General features: G+C 38.1%; 1 protein-coding gene across 3 annotated transcripts in view; it reads left to right on the top strand.

The window, feature by feature from the left end:
* The window catches only part of ST8SIA4 (ST8 alpha-N-acetyl-neuraminide alpha-2,8-sialyltransferase 4), a 50,258-nt gene extending 31,562 nt beyond the window's left edge, over window positions 1–18,696 (top strand). For all 3 annotated transcript variants that reach the window (XM_058823517.1, XM_058823516.1, XM_058823515.1), the window contains one exon: window positions 14,006–18,696. In XM_058823517.1, the coding sequence (XP_058679500.1) occupies window positions 14,006–14,288 (283 nt within the window). In that variant the 3' untranslated portion in view covers window positions 14,289–18,696. The remainder of the gene's footprint in view (window positions 1–14,005) is intronic.
* Window positions 18,697–22,910: the final 4,214 nt, after the last annotated feature.

The following is a 22,910-nucleotide window of genomic DNA, read 5'->3' as shown; positions in this document are numbered from 1 at the left end:
ATACTCCTGTAAAAAACGTGTAGCTGTGCAATGGAGAATCAAACTAGAAACATTTTTTATAGTCTGTTTTTGATGAACCAGTAACAGGACAAGAATCCACAGAGAGTGATGTTGGCCATATAGTATTAATAGAATTGAAAATAGCGTCTCTTGGGATTTTTTTTGACACATGAGATGAATTTTCTGTAAATTCTGGCTAGAACATGTATCCATAAGAAAATTACTAGGTTTCCTTCCTTCTTTTTTTTAAATGGTGTTTCCAAGATAAGACAATTATAAAAATTCTGCTTTATTTTGATTGTAATGTCTTCCAAGTGTTTTTAAAGATGTGTGCACTTAGTTTTATCCTTACTGATCTTCTGTGATGAGGAGAGGTTGTATTAAGCATCCAGCCAGTAACAGATTTCTTCAAATGTTTAGTTAACTACTGAGGTGATGTGGAAATAAGCAAACAAAGCTATAGCTATATACACTATATAATTTGGCCTTTTGCTTCTGTCACTTCAAGTCACTGGGCTGTTAACATGAGAAGTGCTTCAATGAAATAATACACTGGCACAAATGTAAACAGTGGTGTCAGCAAAGGAATGAGCAGTTTGGCTTAGTGTCTTCTGTAGCCTTGCTTTTTAATGCATATAAGTTCCTTCAAGAATGTTTAAATGGATTTGTTTGAATTCTCTAAATTCTTAATGGTATACAGGGAGAGTTTTAAGTGTTTCAGATCAGAAGCACTGAGAAGTATGTGAGGATGTTTTGTCTGGAATTACCGTGTGTGAAGACTAATGGCTACTACCTTCTTCCCAAACATTTGTACCAAAATGTAGGTGATGTGTGTTCTATTTGTGGGTAAAAAGTTGTTAATAACACACCAATGTTTTGGCTGTACCTGAATGGCACTTGCACAGCCTCAAAACTTCCCTGTTACCAAAGGAAATGCCATGCAGTCCAGCATCATGCTCAGCAAGCAATCCAACTGTGGTAGCAGAATAAGAAGGTGACAAGTGGTTCTTTCATTCACCTAGTAAGTTGTCTTTATCTTGATTCCTGAGTTTACTTGGTTTTGCTGTTCCTGTTATTTTCCCACCCCACTGAGGAGTGGGGAGGGGAGTGAGAGCATCTGGGCAGTGTCAGGCCCCCATATGGGGGAAGGAATTTTTTTATTTGATACACAAGTCATGTACAGGCTTTTCAGAAGCTAAGGGAAGCCTGTCAGCCTGTTTCAGTTTACATCAAAGAATTAGAACATGAGAAGAAGGGTGAGCATTGCTTCTATTTCAGACCCTTGTGAGGGTTAGGTCAGTGCTGACATGCATGTTTTAAGAACAGAACACGTTTTCAAGAAAATAACTGATTCTTTAGGTGATAAGTCTGGATTGTGCTCCTTTGCTGTTGGAAGGCTCATGGTAGTTGAGGTAGATGCTAGTAATGCATGTGTTTTGGATGGAATGAGATTTGAAGTTTCTCACCAGTACTCATTTCCTTCCCATTCTAGACAAAAGTCTCTGTCCCTCTTTATTGTGTCTTGTGTGTCTCTTTCAGCAGAAGTTGCTCCTGTGAATTCTGTTCTTAGGTATTATGCTTATTCTTATCCTCATTTGCAGCCATGAGGGCCTATCTATACATGCGTGGGAGGTTAGTGCTATTTGGATTCACATTAGGATCCAATACGATAACACTGCTGTATTGAGGTCCTTTTCTGAGCTCTGTCCTTCTGTCTTCAACAGGTGAATTAATAGGCCATAAGAAAAATTAGGAAAATAATAGTTACTTCTGTAATGTGTAAAAGAGAATTACTTTCATTTCTAACTTTTTAAAGCAATATTTTTAATAGAAATAGTATAATTTCTATACTTCATGAGCACTGCAGAAACAGCTTATTGATGTTTTCTGGTCTATATTTAGTGGAAGCAAGTGTCATAATTTGCATTTTTGTATCATATCTTTAGTGAAGTAGTCAAAGAAAATGGACTTAGCAAAAGTCCTTGCTAGAACTTGGTTTTTCATTTCACATTTATTTGTACTTTATTGTCTACCTCTGGGATACAGGGGACTTTCCAAAAAAATGAGTAATAATTTTCTTTTGCAAGAAAAGAAGACCCATAAAAGAATCTGAGATAGGGCCGTACCGAAAACAAGTACAGCCCCTGGTTTCAGAACATTTTGGAGGCTTACAAGGTTGTTTCCTTTTTTTTTTTTTTCATTTTAGTATAAATGTGGGCACACTCACTTGCAGAATTGGCAGAGGGGAAGTAAATGGGTGTTTCACAGTCATACTGAAACCAACAGGTGTCACAGCTTATGCTTGTATCAAATTATTTAGTCTCAGATGAAATGTTATATACAGATGGGCTAACGAGGCCATAGAAAGATTCGTGTGTGGCACGAACTTTACAGGTGAGGCCTTGCCTTTTTCACCTTTTAGTCTATAATGGACAGAGCATTGAAACACAATAGGAAAAAGGTGGTTTACATGAGCTCTCAATGACAAGAAAATTTCAGAAAATAATCTCAGTGATATCTTCCTTTGGAAAGCTAGCGGTCATTTAAAAATCACTGCAGAGAAATCCTGAGGTCTGATAAAGACGATGTCAAAGAGAGAAGCTCTCCCTCCATGCTGCAGTATGTTCTCCTCTCTAAAAGGCATCCAATGGAAGCTGTGTTGGGTGTGTGAAACCCTGGGGGCACAGCTGTGCTGTTGAAAAATGAGTAACAAGCAGATAGGACAGCTCTGCCTGGTGCAGGAGTATTGCTGCATGCTGGTACTGGAAAGAAAATACAGGCTTGACCCATAGATCACTGGTGGCAGCTGGGGTTTCTGCTGCTTACAAGGGGTTTGTCGAGAGTTTCCAGAGAAGAGTTTATTTGCTGTAGTTGGTGGGTTTCCCCCAGGGGTGTTTCATAGTGGAAGCAGATCCAGAGGGATGATGCTTGCTGGACCTGGAGTCTATTAGAAAATGAACTGAATAAATTCAGGACAGAGAGAACAGGTTTGAGAACATATGGATAGAGGAAGATTTGATTCATGCATGTGTTAATGTCAGCTCTCTGAAGATGTTAGTAGCAAGCATCTTTTCCAAATGAATCTGTTAAAAAAACAGTAGGCTTCTCACAAGCAAGGATAATACATAAAGACCGGTGAGGAACACAAAATTATGCCTCAGATCTCCTTGTTTTAACTCATGAGATTGCTAAGCCATCATTGCTATTTTGGTATGATGATCATTCTCTGAAGCAAAGGTGAAAGAGAACAGGAAATCTGTCTTTCTGGTTTTGTTTTCAAATTCTATAAATTTGTTCATAATATGCAAAGCAAGTTCCGGGCACAGAATATCTGGGGAATGTGCCAATGTGTAAACACATTTTATTTCTATAGCATTAATGACTTAAAGTTGAGTAGCTTGAATTCACTAGCTTGAAGTTGAGTAGCTTGAATTCAGTAGATCTCACTTCAAATGACTGTTGGTTACATGGTTGATGGTAACTTAGTAAAGCCACTAACAATATACAAAGATAGCATTGTAAGTAGTAGTAAGACAGCTAGGATTTTGTTTAAAGGCTTTAATCCATAATGATACCTTTTTCCTTTTAAAATCATTCTAAATACATTTGCACAACTTTTTTTTTTCCTTTTTCTGAATTTGCTTTTTTTAAATCTTTCAGTCTAGTGAAGTGAGTATATGGTTCAGGATTCCTTTTCTTCTTTATTTGATATATAACAGCAGTAATAAAGTGCAAAATATTAGGTACCTACCTACAGTGTGCCTCTATTGATGCAGTGCAGATTTGAAGTGCATAAAACCTACATAAAGAAAATAAAGCAAGTTGTACAATACAGAGGACTTGTTTCTATTTTTTTTTAATACTAGCCAATAATGCAAAGTCTTTTGTCATTTTTCTCTTTACTCCTCTTGTATATAGTCGGAAGAGAAAAGGATGCAGAAGGCTGTCAGATCAGAAAGCAAGCTAAAGACAGAAAATCTTTGGGGAGTAAAAACATCCATTAATCTTCTTACTTTTCAAATTTCTCCTTGGAAGTTACTGCTTGTAAAATCAGTAATGGGATCTGAAGCCTTACACATAGGTGTCATATTTGTTTCTGATGGATTGTAGAAGTGACTAAAAACAATTTTTTCCTTTGTATATTGCATGTTCTTGTGAAACCAGTTGATGGGTTTGACAGAACTCCCGTCACATCCCATTGCTATTTAACAGGCATTTTGGTTGGTATTGTTTGCAATGAGCTAGAATTTAAAAGGATGTGAACAGTGAGCATTCCTTCATTCTTTAAAGACAGAGGTCCTTTGGTGTGTGGACTCCTGTATTGTTCAGGTGTGCTTTTCGTATTTAATGGATTTTGTAAGGCAATCTGCCACTTTGAGTTCCACATAAGTTGTGATGCAGCAAATTGTTTCTGTTCAAACACATTCTTCAACACATGCTTGTGGATGGTTCAGTGAATGTTTTTGACTGGTCAAAGGTTTTGTCTAACCTTTGGAGGTAAAGGAGTAACTTCTGCCTCCTTCATTTACTGAAGTAGTATACTTCTATTTATACAAAGCCTGCCTCAATCAGTTGGTTAATTCAATGAGAACCGTGGGGCTTATGATGATGTCTCAGTTCTGAGACAAATTTAAGAGAGGACACACTGTAATGAGTTGTCTCCTCTAAAGAGTTTCAACAATGCCCCTGCACCAGTATAAAATTAATACTAGAGGAAAGTGAAAAAGAAAACAAACAGTGGTGTATTAATAACAAAATGCCTCCAATGCAAGGAAGAAAAACAACACTGAACCATCAGAACTCGTGTTCCGCCCCACACTCACAGAGGAATAAAAACCCAAAAATGCCTGAAAAATGGGGAAAATATTGGACAAATACCTCTTCCCTACACATGGTTCCAGGTAGCACCAGCTTTCATTCTGAGGGAAGTGGAGCTTCCATGAGGAGTTTCAGCAGGAGGCAAAAACCTGGTGGCTCTCTGGTATTGACCTCTACACAGCAGTCAGAGCAGGCAAAAAAACTGGTCTAGAGCCTCTTGGTGTGCTTTCTCTCCCTTGAATCACTGAGGCATGCGGCTGGAACAGGGCAGCACTGCTCCTGTCAGTCCCACTCTGTTCTCAGACCTGCAGCTGTTGAGTTCACCTCAAGGCAGATGAAAGATTTCTACTGCAGCTTCTTCAAGCCAGGAAAGGGAAAATCTTTTGCCTGCACCAACAAAACCTAGCTAGCCAGCAGAAACAAACCTCACAGAGCTATGGAACATGTGTGCAATGAGTCCTCGAAATTGCCCACCAAAACCCCCATAAGCTCCCCCCTCCCCAGCCCTGCAGATACCCAGTCCCAGGCCTTAAAGATACAGCAATCAATTTTGGGCATAAAGCAGAGGATCATGGAATAGACTATCATCGTAAATTGCTCCAATACAGAAAGTAAAATCAGTAGCTTTTATATCTGATTATTTTTTTCTGGTTCATTTCACTGATCAAATTTAAGGTCCTGTAATGCATATTTTCTGTAATAATCTCTAAATAGGAGACTTCCGTTAAATTAAACTAATATTATAATTATTAAATTATTTTTATTTAATAAAAAAAATTATTCTATATAACTGAAGTTATATAGAGCTTCAATATATTTGATATATATTTATATATAGAGAGAACTTCAGGAACTTCAAAATGTCTAACAAGTAGCGTAGCAATGAATGTGTGGTTTTACTGTATCCAGACCTGGTGTTAGACATTATTGACTTCATCTCTAAAAGGCAGTTTGGCACAAGCTGAAAGCAGTTTAAAACTGTTCCTAGTCCTGTGAGCAAAGAGCATCCTGAACATATTCTCAAATTTATAGGCTGCATTTATCAACATTACTTTCAGTATCAGTGCCATTAATGAAATGCTTTCAGATGAGGGCAGAGTGCTTATCCTGGGATCATCTTTCTTTTGTAACCCTACTTAAAGTGGAGTTGTTTTCTTTTGCCTACATTTACAACTGTTTTGTTAGGATTGGGCCCAGAATGGAAATTCAACACAACTTTTCCTACCTTCTTTTCTTTTTCCTACAAGCTTTTTCTTGTTTTAGGGTAGATTTAACAGGTGATGTAAGTGATGATGTTTTTAGAAAATGGGCTTTCAAAAATACAGACCTGTGGAATGGATGTTCTAGGCAACAGACAAATTATTCTGAAGCGATCAAAGGCAGAATTTAACAAATTGAGTGAGTGCTTCCCTTATTATCTTCCTGATTCCCTACTATGCACTGTGGATACTGCATTTTATTCCTATTCTTCATATATTAGATTTTTCTTCTGAATGTGACTAGTCATGCATGTCTTGTCTGAACAGGCTTTTCAGAACTATTTGTATTGTTTTGAAAAGAGAGAAAATTAGTTAGATAAGATTTTTTCTGTTACAGAAATATATTAATTGTCCATTAGCATAAGAACAGATATTCACTCACTAAGAAAGACTGGATCTAATGGTGAAAGGTAGAATTAAGGCATTTTACTAATTTTAATTACAGTCCTCAGTCATATTCTGTTAATATTTTCATAGGAAAAATGCTAATCAATTTTTTGTTCTAATGTCTTCATAAAATATGTAGGATTAATGCTTTATATGATTCATTTTATGTCATAAAATGTTAAAAATTAATGTAAGTTTTTGAAGTCCGTATTTTATTAATTTAGTCCGAAGTTACCTGTGTGTTTCAAAGCATCTAGCAATGTCCCCAGTCACTCTCGTACAGATTGCTGTTATAACTTTGCACTAAGGTTGCATAGTTCTTTTTTAGTCTACCATCCTTAAACTGAATTTGTTGTTTTGAATAGCTTTGCTCCGACTGAAGGTTTTTCTATGTTCTTAATTTGATATGGCTTACCTAGACAAGCTTTCATGAATACAGTTGAAGAATTTTAACTGTGCAAGAAACAGACGCATTCTTTTTACAAACCAAATTCATCTTTCATTCCATTTACCTATCTTTGCCATGGGGGATAGATTTTTAGTGGTAATTTTTAATGGAATATAACGTAATTTTTGTTATGCCCTCACCAACTCCCAGAAAAAGTCAGAACAGCAGGACACATTTTGACAAAGCACAGAAGTTCAAGATTAGTATGAACATTTGGTTTTACATACCCAGCAACACTGGTTCTGCATAACCAAGTCAATGTGCAAAACATGAGTCAAATTCACTTCTTGGTACCTTTGCTGACCAAAGCCATTATCAAGGTTTCCTTCCTGTCAAGGGACTGCTTCAATAGTCTTTTTGAGGCTTGAATAGCTACTCTGAGTATAATAAGGGTGCTTTCAGGAAGGGAATGAGGCCAATAGAAAATAGGCTGTTTGTTTATCATACTGCCTGATCTCTGCCTATTAGAATTGCCCCTGTGGGTCAGATGGGTTATACGCTTGGGTTCAGATTTCTCAATTTAGCTCCAGAAGAGGTCACAGAGTGGGCTTGTGTTACTGTCATTCAGCTTGAGGATGGCTGCTGATAACAACCTTCCTGATGCCACAGAAAAAATCCCTGCCACATCTATCACAGCTGCTCTGGATCAACCTCTAGGTCCATAAAATTTGCCATTAGTAGGGAACAGCAACCATGTGCCGCACTTAGGTGAAAAGGAGCCCTAGAAAATGAGTGGAGTGCAAAGTAATTCTTTCTAGCAGTTGTTACCACTCACAGCCAAACTTTTTCTTCAGTGGAAGAGTCCACTTCTAAAACAGACCCAGCGCAAACACGAGTGAAATAAAAGCTTAGACTATAAATTTCCTAAAACCTGAAAATATCTCTTTCCTGTGACTGCCTTCTCATGTTGCTGTTAGGAAATGTTGGAGCTTTTCTGTACAGTACACATTTGGGGGATTTTGCCTGACACTTTTTCCTACTTTCAAGCTTATCCCTCCCACCTTTTCATAAGTTTCTGTTGGTGGAATGGTGGTAGGTAATCCTTTTTTACTGAGTAGAAAATTAGGTTTTTAAGGTAAAAAAGATACTGTTGTGCCATCTTCAGTCTCAATATGAATCATCCCTTAGCTTCATTGTTTCTGTTTAATCCAAACTAATACCAGTACCCTTTCTAGAGAAGAAAAGAAATATTTCAACCTATACAAGAGAGAAAAAAGCCACTGACACCCTCTGAAACCATTTGTAGCCCTATTTATTTAAAACACAGTTCTATTCATTTCTTAGAATTTTCTTAGGTTTCAATTCTAAGAATTGGGCTCAGTGTGCTCTCTAGAATGGCAATCCCACACAACTTTTCCATACAAGGTTTTTTCTTTTGTAGCTGAGCTTTATATTTACAGACATGGGTAAATAGTTTATCTTCTGATGTTTCATGCAGAAGGAATGAAACAAAGGAGAAAGGAGGACTATAAAATTATGGCAAATAGCTGCTTAGATTCGCTATTCAACCTAATGGTTCTGTTTCTTGCTAGTTTATCAGATACTCTTTTGTGTTTTATCATTGCTAGTGTATGTTCCATACAGATATTGTATGTCACTTAGATTTGACTGTTTGTCTTAGATTTGACTGTACCATCTAAAAACATCTCCTGACATTTCAAGTCCTCATAAAGTCATGCATGCTTCTTGATCACCATTTTTACATCTACCAGTCACACTGTTCAAATATTCTCCAACATTTTTAAGGTTTTAAAACATTAAAAACCTTTTAAACCTTAGTCCTTAATATTTCCATAATTTTAAATGGTTCCATGGAACAAGATAAAAATATACAAAATAATAAATACTTGTTAAAACTATTAGAACTGTAAAGGGAATTTTAAGAAGCCCAGAAGTGCTAGCAGTTTTTAACAAATGTGGAACAAAAAGTAGTTTGTTTGATGCCCGTTCAGTCTGTATTAATCAAAACCAGGTTCATTTTAAATTACACACTGGCACATTGACTTTCATTTTATAATTATGAAGGTAATTCATTAATTTATAATGTCTGTGTGGGGAGTAAAAGAAAAAATTGTTGCAACACTGCAAGTTTATGACTGTTGGATTCTATTTTATGGCTACAAATTAATTTTAGAAAATGTTTTTTGAGTGATTAGGATTTCTTAACCTGAAGGAAACATTAACATTTCTTCATATGTATATGAGCTGGGAATAAACACTCACAGCCCAGAAAGCCAATTGTATCCTTGGCTGCTTCAAAAGGAGCATGGCCAGCAAGTCAAGGGAGTTCATTCTGTCCAATTTTGCTCTGCTGAAACCCCACCTGGAGTCTTTCATTTAGCTCTGGAGTCTTCAGCAGAAAGAAGACAGGGACCTGCTGCAGCGGGTACAAAGCAGGGACACAGAAATGATCATAGGGCTGGAGCATCCCTCCTCTGAGGAAGGGCAGAGAGGGATGGGCTTGCTGAGCCTCGAGAAGAGAACACTCCAGGGACACCTTACTTTGGCCCTCCAGTACTTGAAGGGAGCCTACAAGAAAGCTGGAAAGGGAGAGACTTTTTACCGATCTCTCCAAGACAGCATACAGAACAGTGGTTTTGAGCTAAAAGAAGGTAGGTTTGGATTAGACAGGAGGCAGAAATGTTTTATCATGAGGGTGTTAAGACATGTTGTTCAGGGAGGTTGTGGCTGTTCCATCACTGTAATTGCTGAAGGCCAGGTTGGATGGAGCTTTGAGCAACCTGGTCTAGTGAAGTATGTCCATGCCCAGAACAGGGGAAGAGGACTAATTGATCTTTAAAGGTCTCGCCCAACTGAATCAATTCTGTGATTCTCTAATTCATAGAATTCTGTATTTTGCTCCATTATCTGCACAGTAGGCATATGTTATTGTCCAAGTATGTCACAGAAATAAGATAGCCATGGAACACCTCACTGGAAGATCTGTCTCTTTCCATCATATTCCAGTGAGGAGCTCATTGGTCAGAAAGGAAAATCTTTTCTCCAGAAGTTTCTCTCTTAGAGTATATTCTAAAATATGCTCTAGGTCTGTTTGCCTGCACCTTTGTTATATGTCTGTGTGCACATCTAGTGCAACTGTAATCTCAAATTAGTTATAGATGAGTTCTTCTATGTTTCACACTTGAAAATGGTTTTGTGTGTGAGTTGAGTGAGCAACACTTCTTAGCAGAGGTATGTACTGTGCTAGAGTGTCAGTTGATGACTTTCATGACTCTGAAGCAAGGGTAGACATTTCAGTCTCTATGCAGTAGAAAACTAACCATATTTACTGGCAAAGGTTCAGGTCTCTTTTTCATCTAAATGGATTCCTGAGGGCTTAAATAATTTTTAAAACATAGTGATGGATATTCTTGGCAAGTTTCATAGAAATATAAGTAAGTAGCCTTTACTTTCCCTTGTTGTCCTGTCTTTCAAATACAAAGAAATGTATTTGAAATGTGTATGCTCTGTAAAAAGAATGGATTGTAGAAGACAGATCCATATTGGACTGTGTGAAAGTGTTCTTGGATGTGTGGCCATGACTCACTACCTAATAAGTCTGAAGTGGGTAAGAAGCTTTGAAGGCAAAGATGCATAGATTTGGGATGAGGAGCTGAGGTGAAAATAGACAGAATGATAGTAGGAGCAAAAGGACTTTTTACAGGAACCAGTACCTGCTCAAATACCCTTTCTTTTCATGGAAGAGGCATTTTTAGTAGTCCCCTGCTGTCAGCAGGGTAACCCTTACTGTTACAGTGTATTATGGGGCTTTTTAGTTACCTGTTGCAAACATGGTATTTATTAACAGCAATTTTATAAAATGCAAGTACATGGACCTAAGTACAGATCTGACCTTCCTTTCATTGCAGATGGTTCAACATACTCTCTATTTGTGCTGTTTTTCACTTACCCTAGAGATTCTTTTAACTTTTGAGCATAAACTGAAATTCATGGTATCTTGCCAGTGTCTTTACTATATTACTATCAGCCATATATTTTAAAGTAATTTGAAGTGAGATCTCTTTAAATTCAAGCTACTCAACTTCAAGTCACAGGAATTATAGGATTAAAGAGTGTTTATGCATTGGCACATTCACTAATCTTCAATAAATTCAGGCTTCAGGCCCCACAAAAGAGTTGTTTTAGCATGAGGCATCAAGAAAATGAGTAGTGGTGCACTGTGTGGCCATTTACAGACTTCATAGTGATGACTGCTTTTTCACATGGTGAGGTCCATCCAGTCCTGTCAGTTAAGCTGATGATGTATCCACCTGAAAAATCAGGAATTGGTCATGGTTAAAAATCTAGAGATATGAGAAACAATTCAATTGTATAGTTAGTTGCTTCCTTCATGATGTAATCTTAGTTAAACAGAAAATGAGTGCCTCCGAGAAAAGTATATGGGGAGAATATCTCTATGCTTTAAACTAAAGCTATAATAAAACTCCAGAAACTAAAAACAGGTACGAAGATGCTTATCGCTTAAAGCATCTGTAACATCAATCACCCCTAATCAGCCTTAACTCAGAGGTTAGAATAGGTACCTGAGCGACTGAAAGGTTGGCACATATCTTTCAGATCAAAAAGACTGCTGGAGATTTGTGTCACCACTTGATAATTCTATGCATTCAAGGAGACATTGGGAGCCAGGAATTTGCAGAGATAAATGACCTTTAGGAAGCATCAGCCTAGAGCACTGAGTGCTCCAACTCTTTCATTTGTTGCATTTCTTTTTTTTTTTTTTTTTTAATCTGAAGTATAATTGATCCCAAGTTACAAAATTGTTATTGTAATTACATCAAGGACCATATTTTCAGTATATACATAGAGAGAGATTTTGGGTACCTTTTAGATTTTAAGAAAGACCAAATAGTTAAACTTCTGGTTTGTATAATACCTGAATATAAGAAACAGAAGAGTATATGTTTTTATACTCTTAAATTGTAAGAGGGTCTTCATTGCATCTTATTCCTTCATTACATACTTATTCTGCACAGAAATGATTAAGATATAATGTCCTTTCCTGTTTACTAATTTAATTTTCTGCCATGAGTATTCTATTCCTGGAAGGTTCAAATTCAGCTGGAAAGATAGTGGTACTGTGTAGTACCAGATGCATCAGTTTTGACTGCTCTTTGGCTAAAAACACTAATGTTAGATGGATGACTGCATGAGACTAAAGTACCAACTTCTCAGGAGACAGCTACTTTCAGCACTATGAAGTGCTAAAAATGTTCCGATTTCTTTCTCCAGCAACTTTTCCATAAATAAACATTTATTTTCTAGAATGGAGTCTCTCCTTTCATTTCTCTTGTCTTAGAGTTGCAGTTTATTAGAGTGAAAACTGCTTAGCATGTTATGTCTAAAAAATGGCGTTTATGAAGACAATAAAAAATTATATATGCATGTGTCATTTGTAGATGTACACATTCCCAATTGCATTCACCCCTTAAATATGCTTTTTACCATCCTGTTTTTACAGCGAAGTGAAATTCTCCCAATGGTGGCTTTGGAGAAGCAGTTACTCAGCTCAGAACTGTTTTCTGCTTGCAGGGTCCTTCAGCTTTCAAAAAATGAACTTCAGTATAATGCAAACAAACAAACAAACCAACCAAATTTTTAAAAAGCCAACAGCAACAGAACAAAGAAAACCAAAGAACCCACCAAAAATACTAAACTAGCTTTCACATGCATTCCTATCTATGATTCAAAGCTATGGTTTTGGCAAAGAATGAAACTGAAAAGGCCAGTTTCAATGGGATGATTAATTTAAATGTTGCATATTAACTGTTGCTTTTAACATAGTTTAAGCTTTGATTAATGACATAGTTTTGCTGTCCTGTCTCATACTGGTGGGGTGGGACATTCCTTCTACTACATCATTAATGCCTTTATAGCACTCTGGATGTATAATTTAAAGTTTCAGGCTTATTGAAATCCCATTGAAAACAAGGCTAACTCTGGTCTGATGAGGCTTTTCTCACTTGACCTTTTTCCTAGACTGTGGTAGAAGCAATTCACAGCCTATAACTAAGAGTACAGTGCCACACTGCAATGGTTTTACATTTGTGTGGTAATGCTAAGTCATACTTAATTCCCTTACTTGCAGTCACACAATTCCACAGTCCAGTCAGTACAGCTGTGTGCGTTGCTGTTTGTCTGAGTTAAAAGAATGACCAGGTTTAAAAATCTAAGTGACCTTTTCATTTTCATTAAGTACTAGTGTACTTTCTGTTGAATCAGACCTGGGAGAAGTGTTTTGCCAGCACTAGCTGGCACTATTTTAATAACGTTCTAATTTTAAAGGTTAGAGGTGTAGAACAGTGTTGGTGACAGACTTTGAGGGTACTAACATGAGCTATATGCTGGAATCCAGCTAAGTTTCCATTTGTGTCTCTGAAAACGCTCTGCTGCTTTTAAAGCCATAAGCAGACTTCTTGGTACTGGCTCAGGAAAACTGTCCTGTAGCCTCAGTCAGACCACTGAATGTTTGAGTACAAAACAAAACCTTTTAAAAATCAGTAGTGTTAAGGTTTTGCTTATCTGGAGACTGCCTTTAACAACAGGTAGTTTTATGTGTTTAATCACAAGGAAGTAAATCGAGCTTCTCTTTTACTGATGGCTGAAAGTTGCATTCTTAACTTAGGTGTGTCATTTCCATTTGCTTTCTGTTTAGACAGAAAAAGCAATCTATGAAGTGACCACCAGACCAATCAAATATTCAGCATAGGGCTCACTTGATCTCATGAACTGGATACCACAACAGGTCAGATTTTATATACCAAGAGACTGTTCCCTGATCTGGCTGAGGAGGGTAACTATAGTCTTCTAGCTTCTGCAGACATGATGTTGTGTTGGAATTAAAACCTGAACTAAGTCGCTTTTTTCCAGCACTGTGCTAAGGTTTCCCTTTACCTCTTCTAGGAGGAATAAAGGTGCACCAGAACAGTGTCATTCTGATCTCAGTTTAGAGAAAAGGAGACTTTCATCTTTTCATAGTGTAAAATGAATGCATAGTAGATAAAATAAGTTCACAGAATTTATTCACATGAAGTTGTATGAGTTTGTTAATGCACTCTTTCTTTCTTTGTAGGTATTGGTTGACAAACAAGGTGCACATTAAACGACCCAGCACTGGTCTTCTCATGTATACGCTTGCCACCAGATTTTGTGATGAAATTCACCTGTACGGATTTTGGCCATTCCCAAAGGATTTACTTGGAAAACCAGTCAAGTATCACTATTATGATGATCTGAAGTATAGGTACTTTTCTAATGCCAGTCCTCATAGGATGCCATTAGAGTTTAAAACATTGTATGTGTTACATAATAGAGGAGCACTTAAATTAACAACAGGGAAATGCATACAGCAATAAAGCACTAGTATTGTACAATAAATACAGAATACGCACCTCATCATAAAGATCATAAAGATGATGTGAAATGGCAATGGGACCACAGTGGGGATTTGTTTCAATACCCACTAGGTCATTGGAAGAATGTGTTATATCAGAAGTACATAACCAGCTATTATACCTGTAAAGTGCTATATAACTAAGCTATCCTGACTGCAAGGGTTCAAGTGCCACTTTCACTAAAAAGAAAGCTTGAATGTATGCTCAGTAGTGTTTACAGGATGCAGTGACACATTCTTAAATTAAAGAAGAAAAAGAGCCTGCCAATTTGCAGCTGTGGTCAGACAGCCCACACAAGAATACCCAGTGGATGGAATATTTACTTGAGTAAATAAATCAGGCATTGGGAGAAAATATCATGATGGATTTGAGTAGAGAAAGTGAAGTCTGTAAGATCAAAAAAATCAGTAAATGCCTTCAATCAGAGAACTGTTTCTGATACTGTATTGTAACCTCAGCTTTTGTTGCTGTTTTTATTGCCGTTGGTTGGGTTTTGTTTTTAAGTCTTGGAGCCCTTACAAGATTTCAAGGATGTTATGAGTAATTACATTTTTTATCTTATGGAATTGTCTTAAGGAAAAAAGATTAGTAAGCATAGGAGGGTGGAGTGGAACATCAAATATTTTACCAAGTGTTATTGTGTTGCATCCTGCTGTGATACAGTCCTCAGCATCCCAATTGTTCTTCTAGATACTGTTGTCAGTACCCATTACATGAAACCACACAGATACCATTTTGATCTGACTTATAAGTTTTTCTCTCCTGTACAGATTTGAAGACATTCAAGAGGGTGCCCTTGTTTTCAGTGCCAAAGATTACTTTTATACACTTTTTTCCCTTATTGTGGAGAAATGGTGTGGATTTATGTTTCTTTGCTGCTTAAAGGAGCATATTCTTTGTTATTTATATTTTTTAAGCATCTCAAATCAAAGCTTTTCTGTAGACTTCACATATAGAATTCTTCAGAAAAATCTGCAGGAGTAAAGAAATTACTTCATGTATTCAAATACCTATGTGTGTGTGTGTGTATATATATATATGTACATGTATGTATGTATATAGTTTTATTCTTGGTGGAAAGAAAAAGTCTAAAGAAACTCAGGTGACAGTGGAACTAAAGGGAAAAAAACACCTAGCCAATTAATGGGAAAATATGTAGATAATACAGTTCTTTTAAACTTCTAATGCTGTTAAATGATCTCTTTATTTAAGATAATTTAGATGTTCTGATGTGTAACTGACTGAAATAACACATTATCTCACAGTTCGTTTTTTGATCATCGGTCTTGTTTATCCAAAAAATCAAGAGTTCTTTCACTTCCTTTTTCCAAAAAAAGAAAACAAGAAATTGCAGGAGTATAGGAGAGGGTGGAGTGTCAGTACGGCATACATTAAGAAACAAAACTTGTTATCCTATCATGTATTTTAGTGCTAAAGGAGCACATAAATAGGTAACATCATGGTTTCATATCTTTCCTGTTATGCTTGGCTAAGGAGTAGGCCTGCAGGTATAATGTATGGATATTTGCTTGTTGTATTTTCAGAGCTACATTAGGTCCTGATCTCCAGATACGATATTCAGCATGTCTACTGAATTTTTAATTAGTTTGAGCAATTTCATATGTTTTACCATTCTCACAGATATTTATTAGCTGTAAATGCTCTTTATTACCCATTTTCTTAAGTTCATGTATTTATGTATGATTGGAGATCTGGGATTATTGGTAGCTAAATCAGTGCCTTGCAGTCAAATATTACAGAAAGTTGAAAGTCAGTTTTGTTATATGTAACATACCGTAATATCTTTCCCTATTCATCAGACTCTTGTACTTAGGACAGTTTACTCTGGCTACATGCTAATGTGCAGTAAGTGGTCCTGCCATGAAACTCACTGAAACCAAGGCATCATGAGGAAGTAAACAGCCATGCAGACTGCAATGTGTTTAATTTGATGTTTATAAACCAGAGGGTGCTATTTGTTCACTATTGTACACCTTCATTTTAATACAAGGTTATTTCTTCAGTTAAGGGTAAGCATATTCTTGTTTTTGCTGTTAGGGTTTTGCTACTGTTGATCTTCTAATGCATATTTCATATACATTGACAAAAAAATTATTTCATTGCTATTGAAATAAAGAATTCACAGACTGCCAGTCTCTCAGAAGCTTAGAGAAACATCTGCTCAACTTTATCTTCTGGGAGTGTATTTTCTTCTCTCTAGTGTCAGGCCATTGACAGACCTCATGCCCAAGTAGTCTAAAATGCTAACTGACAGGTGATTTTGTTCACCTGTGGAATGTTTGAGTGTGCCAATTGATTATGTGTACCCGTTATGACAGCAAAATGGGTACTCTCGCATTCCTTGGCAGTAAAAAAAGTATTTGTGCAAATGAATACATGAAAAGAGTATCATGTAAATAGAAAGACAGGTGAGAAAATTTGCATTTAAAAGTCAGCAGAGAAATTAAATCTTGGCCTAAGCCTTGGTTTTGCATGCTTCACATTTGATTTTCTGCAAGCGAAGTTAACTTTAGTACAAAAGCCATGGAGTCCAGATTTTTATCCTATCACTAAATTTCTCTGACTTGGTTTGGCACAAGATATGACAGTAGTACCTGCTTCAAAGACAACAGAGTTTTCCCATACCTCCTCAAAACTGGGCCTTAACCTCATGTTCTGCAGGCTTTCTACCTTCAGTACTGCACTCTTGGACACTGTGAGCCATAGGATTAGGGCACTCAGTTGTCATCTACACTCATACTTCTCACAGCACTCTCCCCTTAAACCAGCACCTAGGTGTGTCTCCTTTCCAAAACCGTGGTACTCCACACCAGTACACCTCTTCTCTCACCTGCCTCACTTTATCCTGAGCTGAGGTGTGATGTACTGAGGGGTGGGTCTCAAACTATTCTCTGAGGTAGTTGTCATCTGACTGTGTTGGTTTTTACAAAAACTAGGCGTCATTTTACGCTTGTTCTTGTATAAGACCTATGTCCATGTGGAGCCCAAAGATTCTGGGTGGCTTTTTGTGTGTGGTTTGATGTTTCAAAAACAAATTGTTTTGAGATGGTTTGTGACCACCAGCTACTGTTTGGTCTAAGGTGACCTGAGGTGAGACATGCCCAGGACTTTCCTTGTTCTTTGCATTCTACAGCTGGGAAGCTGTAGCAATGGATTCATTGCAGACACCCTTCTTATCTTTCCCTTATACTTCTTGGGCTCTTGGAGCATTTCTGTTAAGGCACCCCAGAACCTAAATGGAAAAACAGATTACTTCCCGAAAGGTGACCCAGGACATTGCAGCAAAATCTTAACTGCTCTTCAGAGACTTGAGGTGGAATAGATTTCACTTTGCAGTCCTTTACTGGTTACCAGTCAACAGCTTAAGCCTTCATAGCTGCCTTGGGTGATTTATGTTGTTTTATCTATATTCACATCTCTGCTGTCAGCAGCACAGAGCAGATAATCAATTTATATTATAATTACCACTTTTATAATCCAATACTATCAACAACTAAAACAAAGTAGTAGGATAAAAAGAAAGATCCCTCATGTATCTGCCCTGGTGAGGAACAATTGAAATGCCAATCAGTTGTGTTCAGAGTGTTCCTCAAATTTATCCTCTCATCAGCTATATAAGTTTCCTGCTGTAGTTCCTAAATGTACATTAAAAACAAGAACTGGAAATTAAATCAAGAAGCAGACTGCATCTGTTTTTCCAAAGGTTATGGCAGCTTTGCATTAAACAACTTGATTTCGTTAGGATAAATTGATTGTAAATTGTTTGTTAGATACATGTTAATGTTTCTGTGACAGTCCTTCATATTTCATACAAATAATAAGTAGGTGCTTGATTGTTAACTTTCCAGCTTTGGAACAGTTCTCTTCCACAGCTCTGAGACACTCTCCAGATATAAGATCTACTGAACCTTTCAAATCTGAGTCTGATGTAGTAATGACTGTATCATTCTTTTGTTAGACAATATAAGCAACATGTTTGAGGTCAGTACTTGTTCTCTAATTGCAATTTGAAGAAAAACAGGTGCAGGTTCAGTACCTTTTTAAGTGATTGATCTAGCAAAGTGCTAAGCACTCTTTGCAGTGACTTTTCCTGGGAGAAACATGTCCAGGATTTACATGGGGATCTAGATTAGCATATTTCGGGATAGAACTCTGAAATTGCACATTATTTATTTTTAAGAGCACTGTTACTTTGTGCAAGGAAAAGCACAATTGTTATAAATGTAGATAAAGGAGAGTACTATTGCTACTGAGTGTATGTCATACAATTTCTGTGGTTAAAAGTATTGATACATATTCCTTCAGAATTGCCATGTTTGACACTGTTAGTTCTTATTTCAAGTACAGCTATGGGGATTGTTTCTTATTTGTATAACTGAAAAATAAAAAATTTCCTTTCATGTTTTCTGCTATATTCTGTTTCATATTTCTTTGTAACACAGTTATGGTAATTTAATCAATCTTGTGCTAATTGTAAGAATCTGTGGAAGAAGAATGTCTGCTCCTTAAGATGTCTGATCAGGGACTTTCTCAACACAAAAGGGGATATTAAGAAAAGGAGGAAGCCATAAACAGGAACAGAGAGACACAAACCTGTCTGACCAATAACAAGGAGGCAGAGATGAGAACTAAAACTGTTGAGCCACACAAAATAGTAAGGGTCAAGTGTAGGATTTTTTTATTCCAGTATGATTTTCTGATCAAGGACTTTGTCAAATGGAATTCTAAGGAGAAGGGGGAACCAAAGTATATGGAGACCCAAACCTGACAGGCAAATCATAATGGAGACAACAAGAAGAAGCCAACCTCATCAGTCACACTGAACAGCTGTCAATAAACTGTTGGCAAATGGTACTTTGCAACTGATAAGAGTGCAGTCCTGGGGGTTCAGAATGTTGTAGGGGAGTTACTCGGTCTTTTTAAATTGGGCAGTGTTCAAGGGAGGAAGAAAAGAAAGAGGAACAGACAGAAAAGGGGACAGTCACTTGTAAACCATGGCAGGTCAGTATGCTTGTCTGGCAGACTCCTAAGGCCGATTGCCCCAGTCTATCTGAAGTCCATTAAATCTTCTCTTACCTCCTTCTCTGTGTCATCTCACTGTCCTATGCATGTGCATGCTGGAAGGACTCAGTCCCAGATAGTGGGGCACTGTTGTGAGAGAATTGGGTGCCAGCTGCTGGAGTGCTGATGAGGGATGTAGATGCCCCTGGCGTGTGGTGTTAGCTGCTGGAGTGAGTGGTGGGAGTCTCAGTCACTCTCTACAACTACTGGATTGAAGGGCTTTATTCCAGGGGGGTTTGCATTGGATATTAGGGAAAATTTCTTCACTGAAAAGGTAGCTAGGCATTTAAACAGCCTGCCCAGGGATATGGTGGAGTCAGACCTGAGGGACGTGCTGTAGTGGTGGATTTGGCAGTGCTGCTTTAACAGTTTTCTTCAATGATTTTAGAGATCTTTTCCAACCTTAATGATTCTGTGACTCACTGTCAGCACTGTAGCAAGTAGTGTTGACTAAACTCCTTTAGGGGGAAGGGAATGCTGGGTGTTAACAAAACCAGCTGCTGGGCAGGCTCTGCCTAAGTGAGGCAAATGATCAGCGCTGGTTGCTGCAATAGAACCACAGGTCACATTCTATCTGTGTGGTGCCAGCTGCTGAGATGAAGTATCTGTGTTCTCCCTAAACCTGGTGTTGATGGGGTGCATGTGGCCATCACCAGCCAAATTCCATCTGGACCAGCCAGGAGGTTGTGGATACATGGGTGTGATGAGGGGGTCTGGGATTGGGGCAGGGGCACCAGGCAAGCAGAGGTGGCCCCATGAACATGCGCATGCTTATGAGCCTGGAGAGTGTTCCCGGAGTGTTGCACTTGGGACCTTCTACCTGCCAGCCCAGGAGGAAGAGCAGGAAGCTGTGGGGTACTGTGCAGTGCCAGCGTGTGTGACCAGCTATGTTAGTGTCCTCTGTGTGTCAGGAGAATATGTGCTCAGCTTCACTTATGTGTGTGCTTGAAAATGGAAAAAACACCGCCCTTAGTCTGGGCACAGACTCTGCGCCCCCAGGCACTGGATATCAGTGAGGCAGGAGAGGTCCTGGCCCAAATGCCCCACTAATAGACTCTATTAAAAAATGTTGGAAGCAATTCACAGGAGAGCAAAACTGGATCAGTGAGATCTAGATTTAAACTCTGTATGCACTTTAGATTTTTAGATAAAGTGGAAAAAATGGAAAAAAATTTGCTCAGTGATTGTATGAAGGAACATAGAAATCATAGATAATGCTGCAAGTACAATACAGTATATTTAAAGCCTATTAAATCCATCCCTACAAATAACAGATTTCTAAACCTTTACCAGACATGTTGCAAAAGGAAATACACACCTCCATTCTGGTTAGAGATACTAGAAAATATCCCCAATTTTTTCTGTAATGAGTTGGATATTTCTATGCTGTAATTGCAGTTTCTGTTTTCATACACTGTTGGAGCTTATGTGTCTTTGAAAATCCTATGACTGTGTTCTTTTTCATTACGTGGGCATAAAAGAGGCCAAATTTTGCTGAATTATGCTTAAGGTTCTGTAATATTAATTAGATTATTTTAAATTGCTATCCATTCTTACTGGTCTTTTGGGTGCTTACTACAGCAAAAATACAAGCATATAATTTTTATGCCGGGTGGTTGCCCAGAGTGCCACAACATTCCCGAAGAAGCATCTTGAAAAAGCCACTTTGGGAGCACAGGCAGGTCTGTGCTCACATCAAGTGATTTCAGCTCTTCTGTGATCTGGGTGTCATAGAAGGAGAGACAGGGTCTGTGTGTGGGGTTCCAAGGAGAACCTTTATTCAGCTCCTTCCTCGAAGAGTCCAGTGACATAAGAGCCAGTCAGAGCAAGGAAAGCAGGGGTTTATACAGGGATCTCAAGGGGCGGGACAAAATACCAGGGCCAGTGGGATGAGGGCACAGGGGTGGAGTGAGGTGGAAGTGCCAGTGGGGTAGAGGAAATCAACATACAGTTGCAAAGGGCTCTGAGGGCAATTTTCTTGCTCTCCATAACCAAAGGGTTGTAGCTCAGGTGTTGGCCCTCCAGGGGACTGCAGCAGGCTTTCCCTTGCCAGTTCTCCGGCCCTCACATATAATTGATAGTAAGTAATTGCATTCATGAAAAATTACTGCACTGTAATGAGGACCTGCTCACACTGGCACTGTTCAGTCCTACTTTCTTCTGCCACTTTGCAAGTGGCTTTGTGAACCTCTCCTTTCTGTATTCATTTTATGCCTTATCTCCTGCTTGTTCCTTATATCCCCAAATAAAGACATAAATCAATGAGATGTTTTCACCCTTTTTTTTACTGCAAAACTTTAAAGATTTTCTATGAGATTCAAGTGCTGCATTAAGGAACCTGATTGATAAGATGAAAAACTGCTTTTCAGAGGAGTCCTCCCGGAAGGAGTAATGAAAAAGCCGGTAATTTCCACTTCTGGTTAAGTTGTCCCATTATGGTGCTCAGGTGGTAACAGATCTAGCCAAATGCACATGTAGCTGGTCGCCAGAGTAGCACTGAACAACTGGTTGGAAGGAGACCTCTGAAGATCCCTTAGTCCAACCCCACTGCCAGAACAGGTTCACCCAATGATCAGGTGACTTTGGAATATCTCCAGAGATGGATCCTCTGCAGCCTCTCTGTGCAGTTCATTCCAATGCTCTATCAACCTCAAAGTTAAAGCTTTTCCTCATACTGAGATGGAACTTCTGTGTTTAAGTTTATTCTGTTTCCCCTTGCAGAGGCTTTGGTCCCAAACAAAAAGAATACTTCTTTCCTGGAAACTAAAATATATTCCAAGGGAAGTGTAATGAGAAACATAAAATGACAAAAAGGAACAAGAAGGAGATGTTGTTTGAGTCTCAGTGCTCTTATATTGTTTTTGAGCAAACAGCTGCAAGATCAGAAGCCAATATGGATATTTCCATGGTTCTTCTTTTGGTGCTTCTCACTTGATTTTCCTCTGTATGTTTCATCTATGTTGTAAGCAAAAGAGTGAGCCTTGCCATCCAACTCTCTTTTCTGCCTATTTGCATCAAATCTGCTTTTGCTAATAAGTTTGATGGTGATTCTTTAGGCAACGTAATCCACTCATTGACAACATACTGTGGCAATTATGGTAATCTGTAAATAACATACAGTGAATAATCATGAGTATACTGAAGTAAAAATTCAACTCCTGACTTTAGGCACAGTCTCCATCTAAGGGACAATAAAAGACATTCCTGGAATGCCCCTGCCAAAAAAAAAACCCCTGTTGACTCACAAGGATACTATCAAGGAATGAGGACCCAGACATATGTACAGCAGGAGAAGTTATTAGTTCCAGTGGCAGAATGGGCATGGACAGTCAGCCAAGGCTGCCTGAGAATATGTTCTGTACATGAAACAAACCCTTCCAAATAGTCACCATCCTTATGTGATATATATCTCCAAAATACTTTTAGGAGATGTAGGATTTTTGTAGTAGGTCTTCTTGCCTCAAATTAGTAAGCAATCAGTCAACTTCTGAAGTTATGATA

Source organism: Ammospiza caudacuta, chromosome Z (genome assembly GCF_027887145.1).
Source record: "Ammospiza caudacuta isolate bAmmCau1 chromosome Z, bAmmCau1.pri, whole genome shotgun sequence".
In the NCBI taxonomy this organism is placed as follows: Eukaryota; Metazoa; Chordata; class Aves; order Passeriformes; family Passerellidae; genus Ammospiza; species Ammospiza caudacuta.
This window is presented reverse-complemented; position numbering and strand designations above follow the sequence as displayed.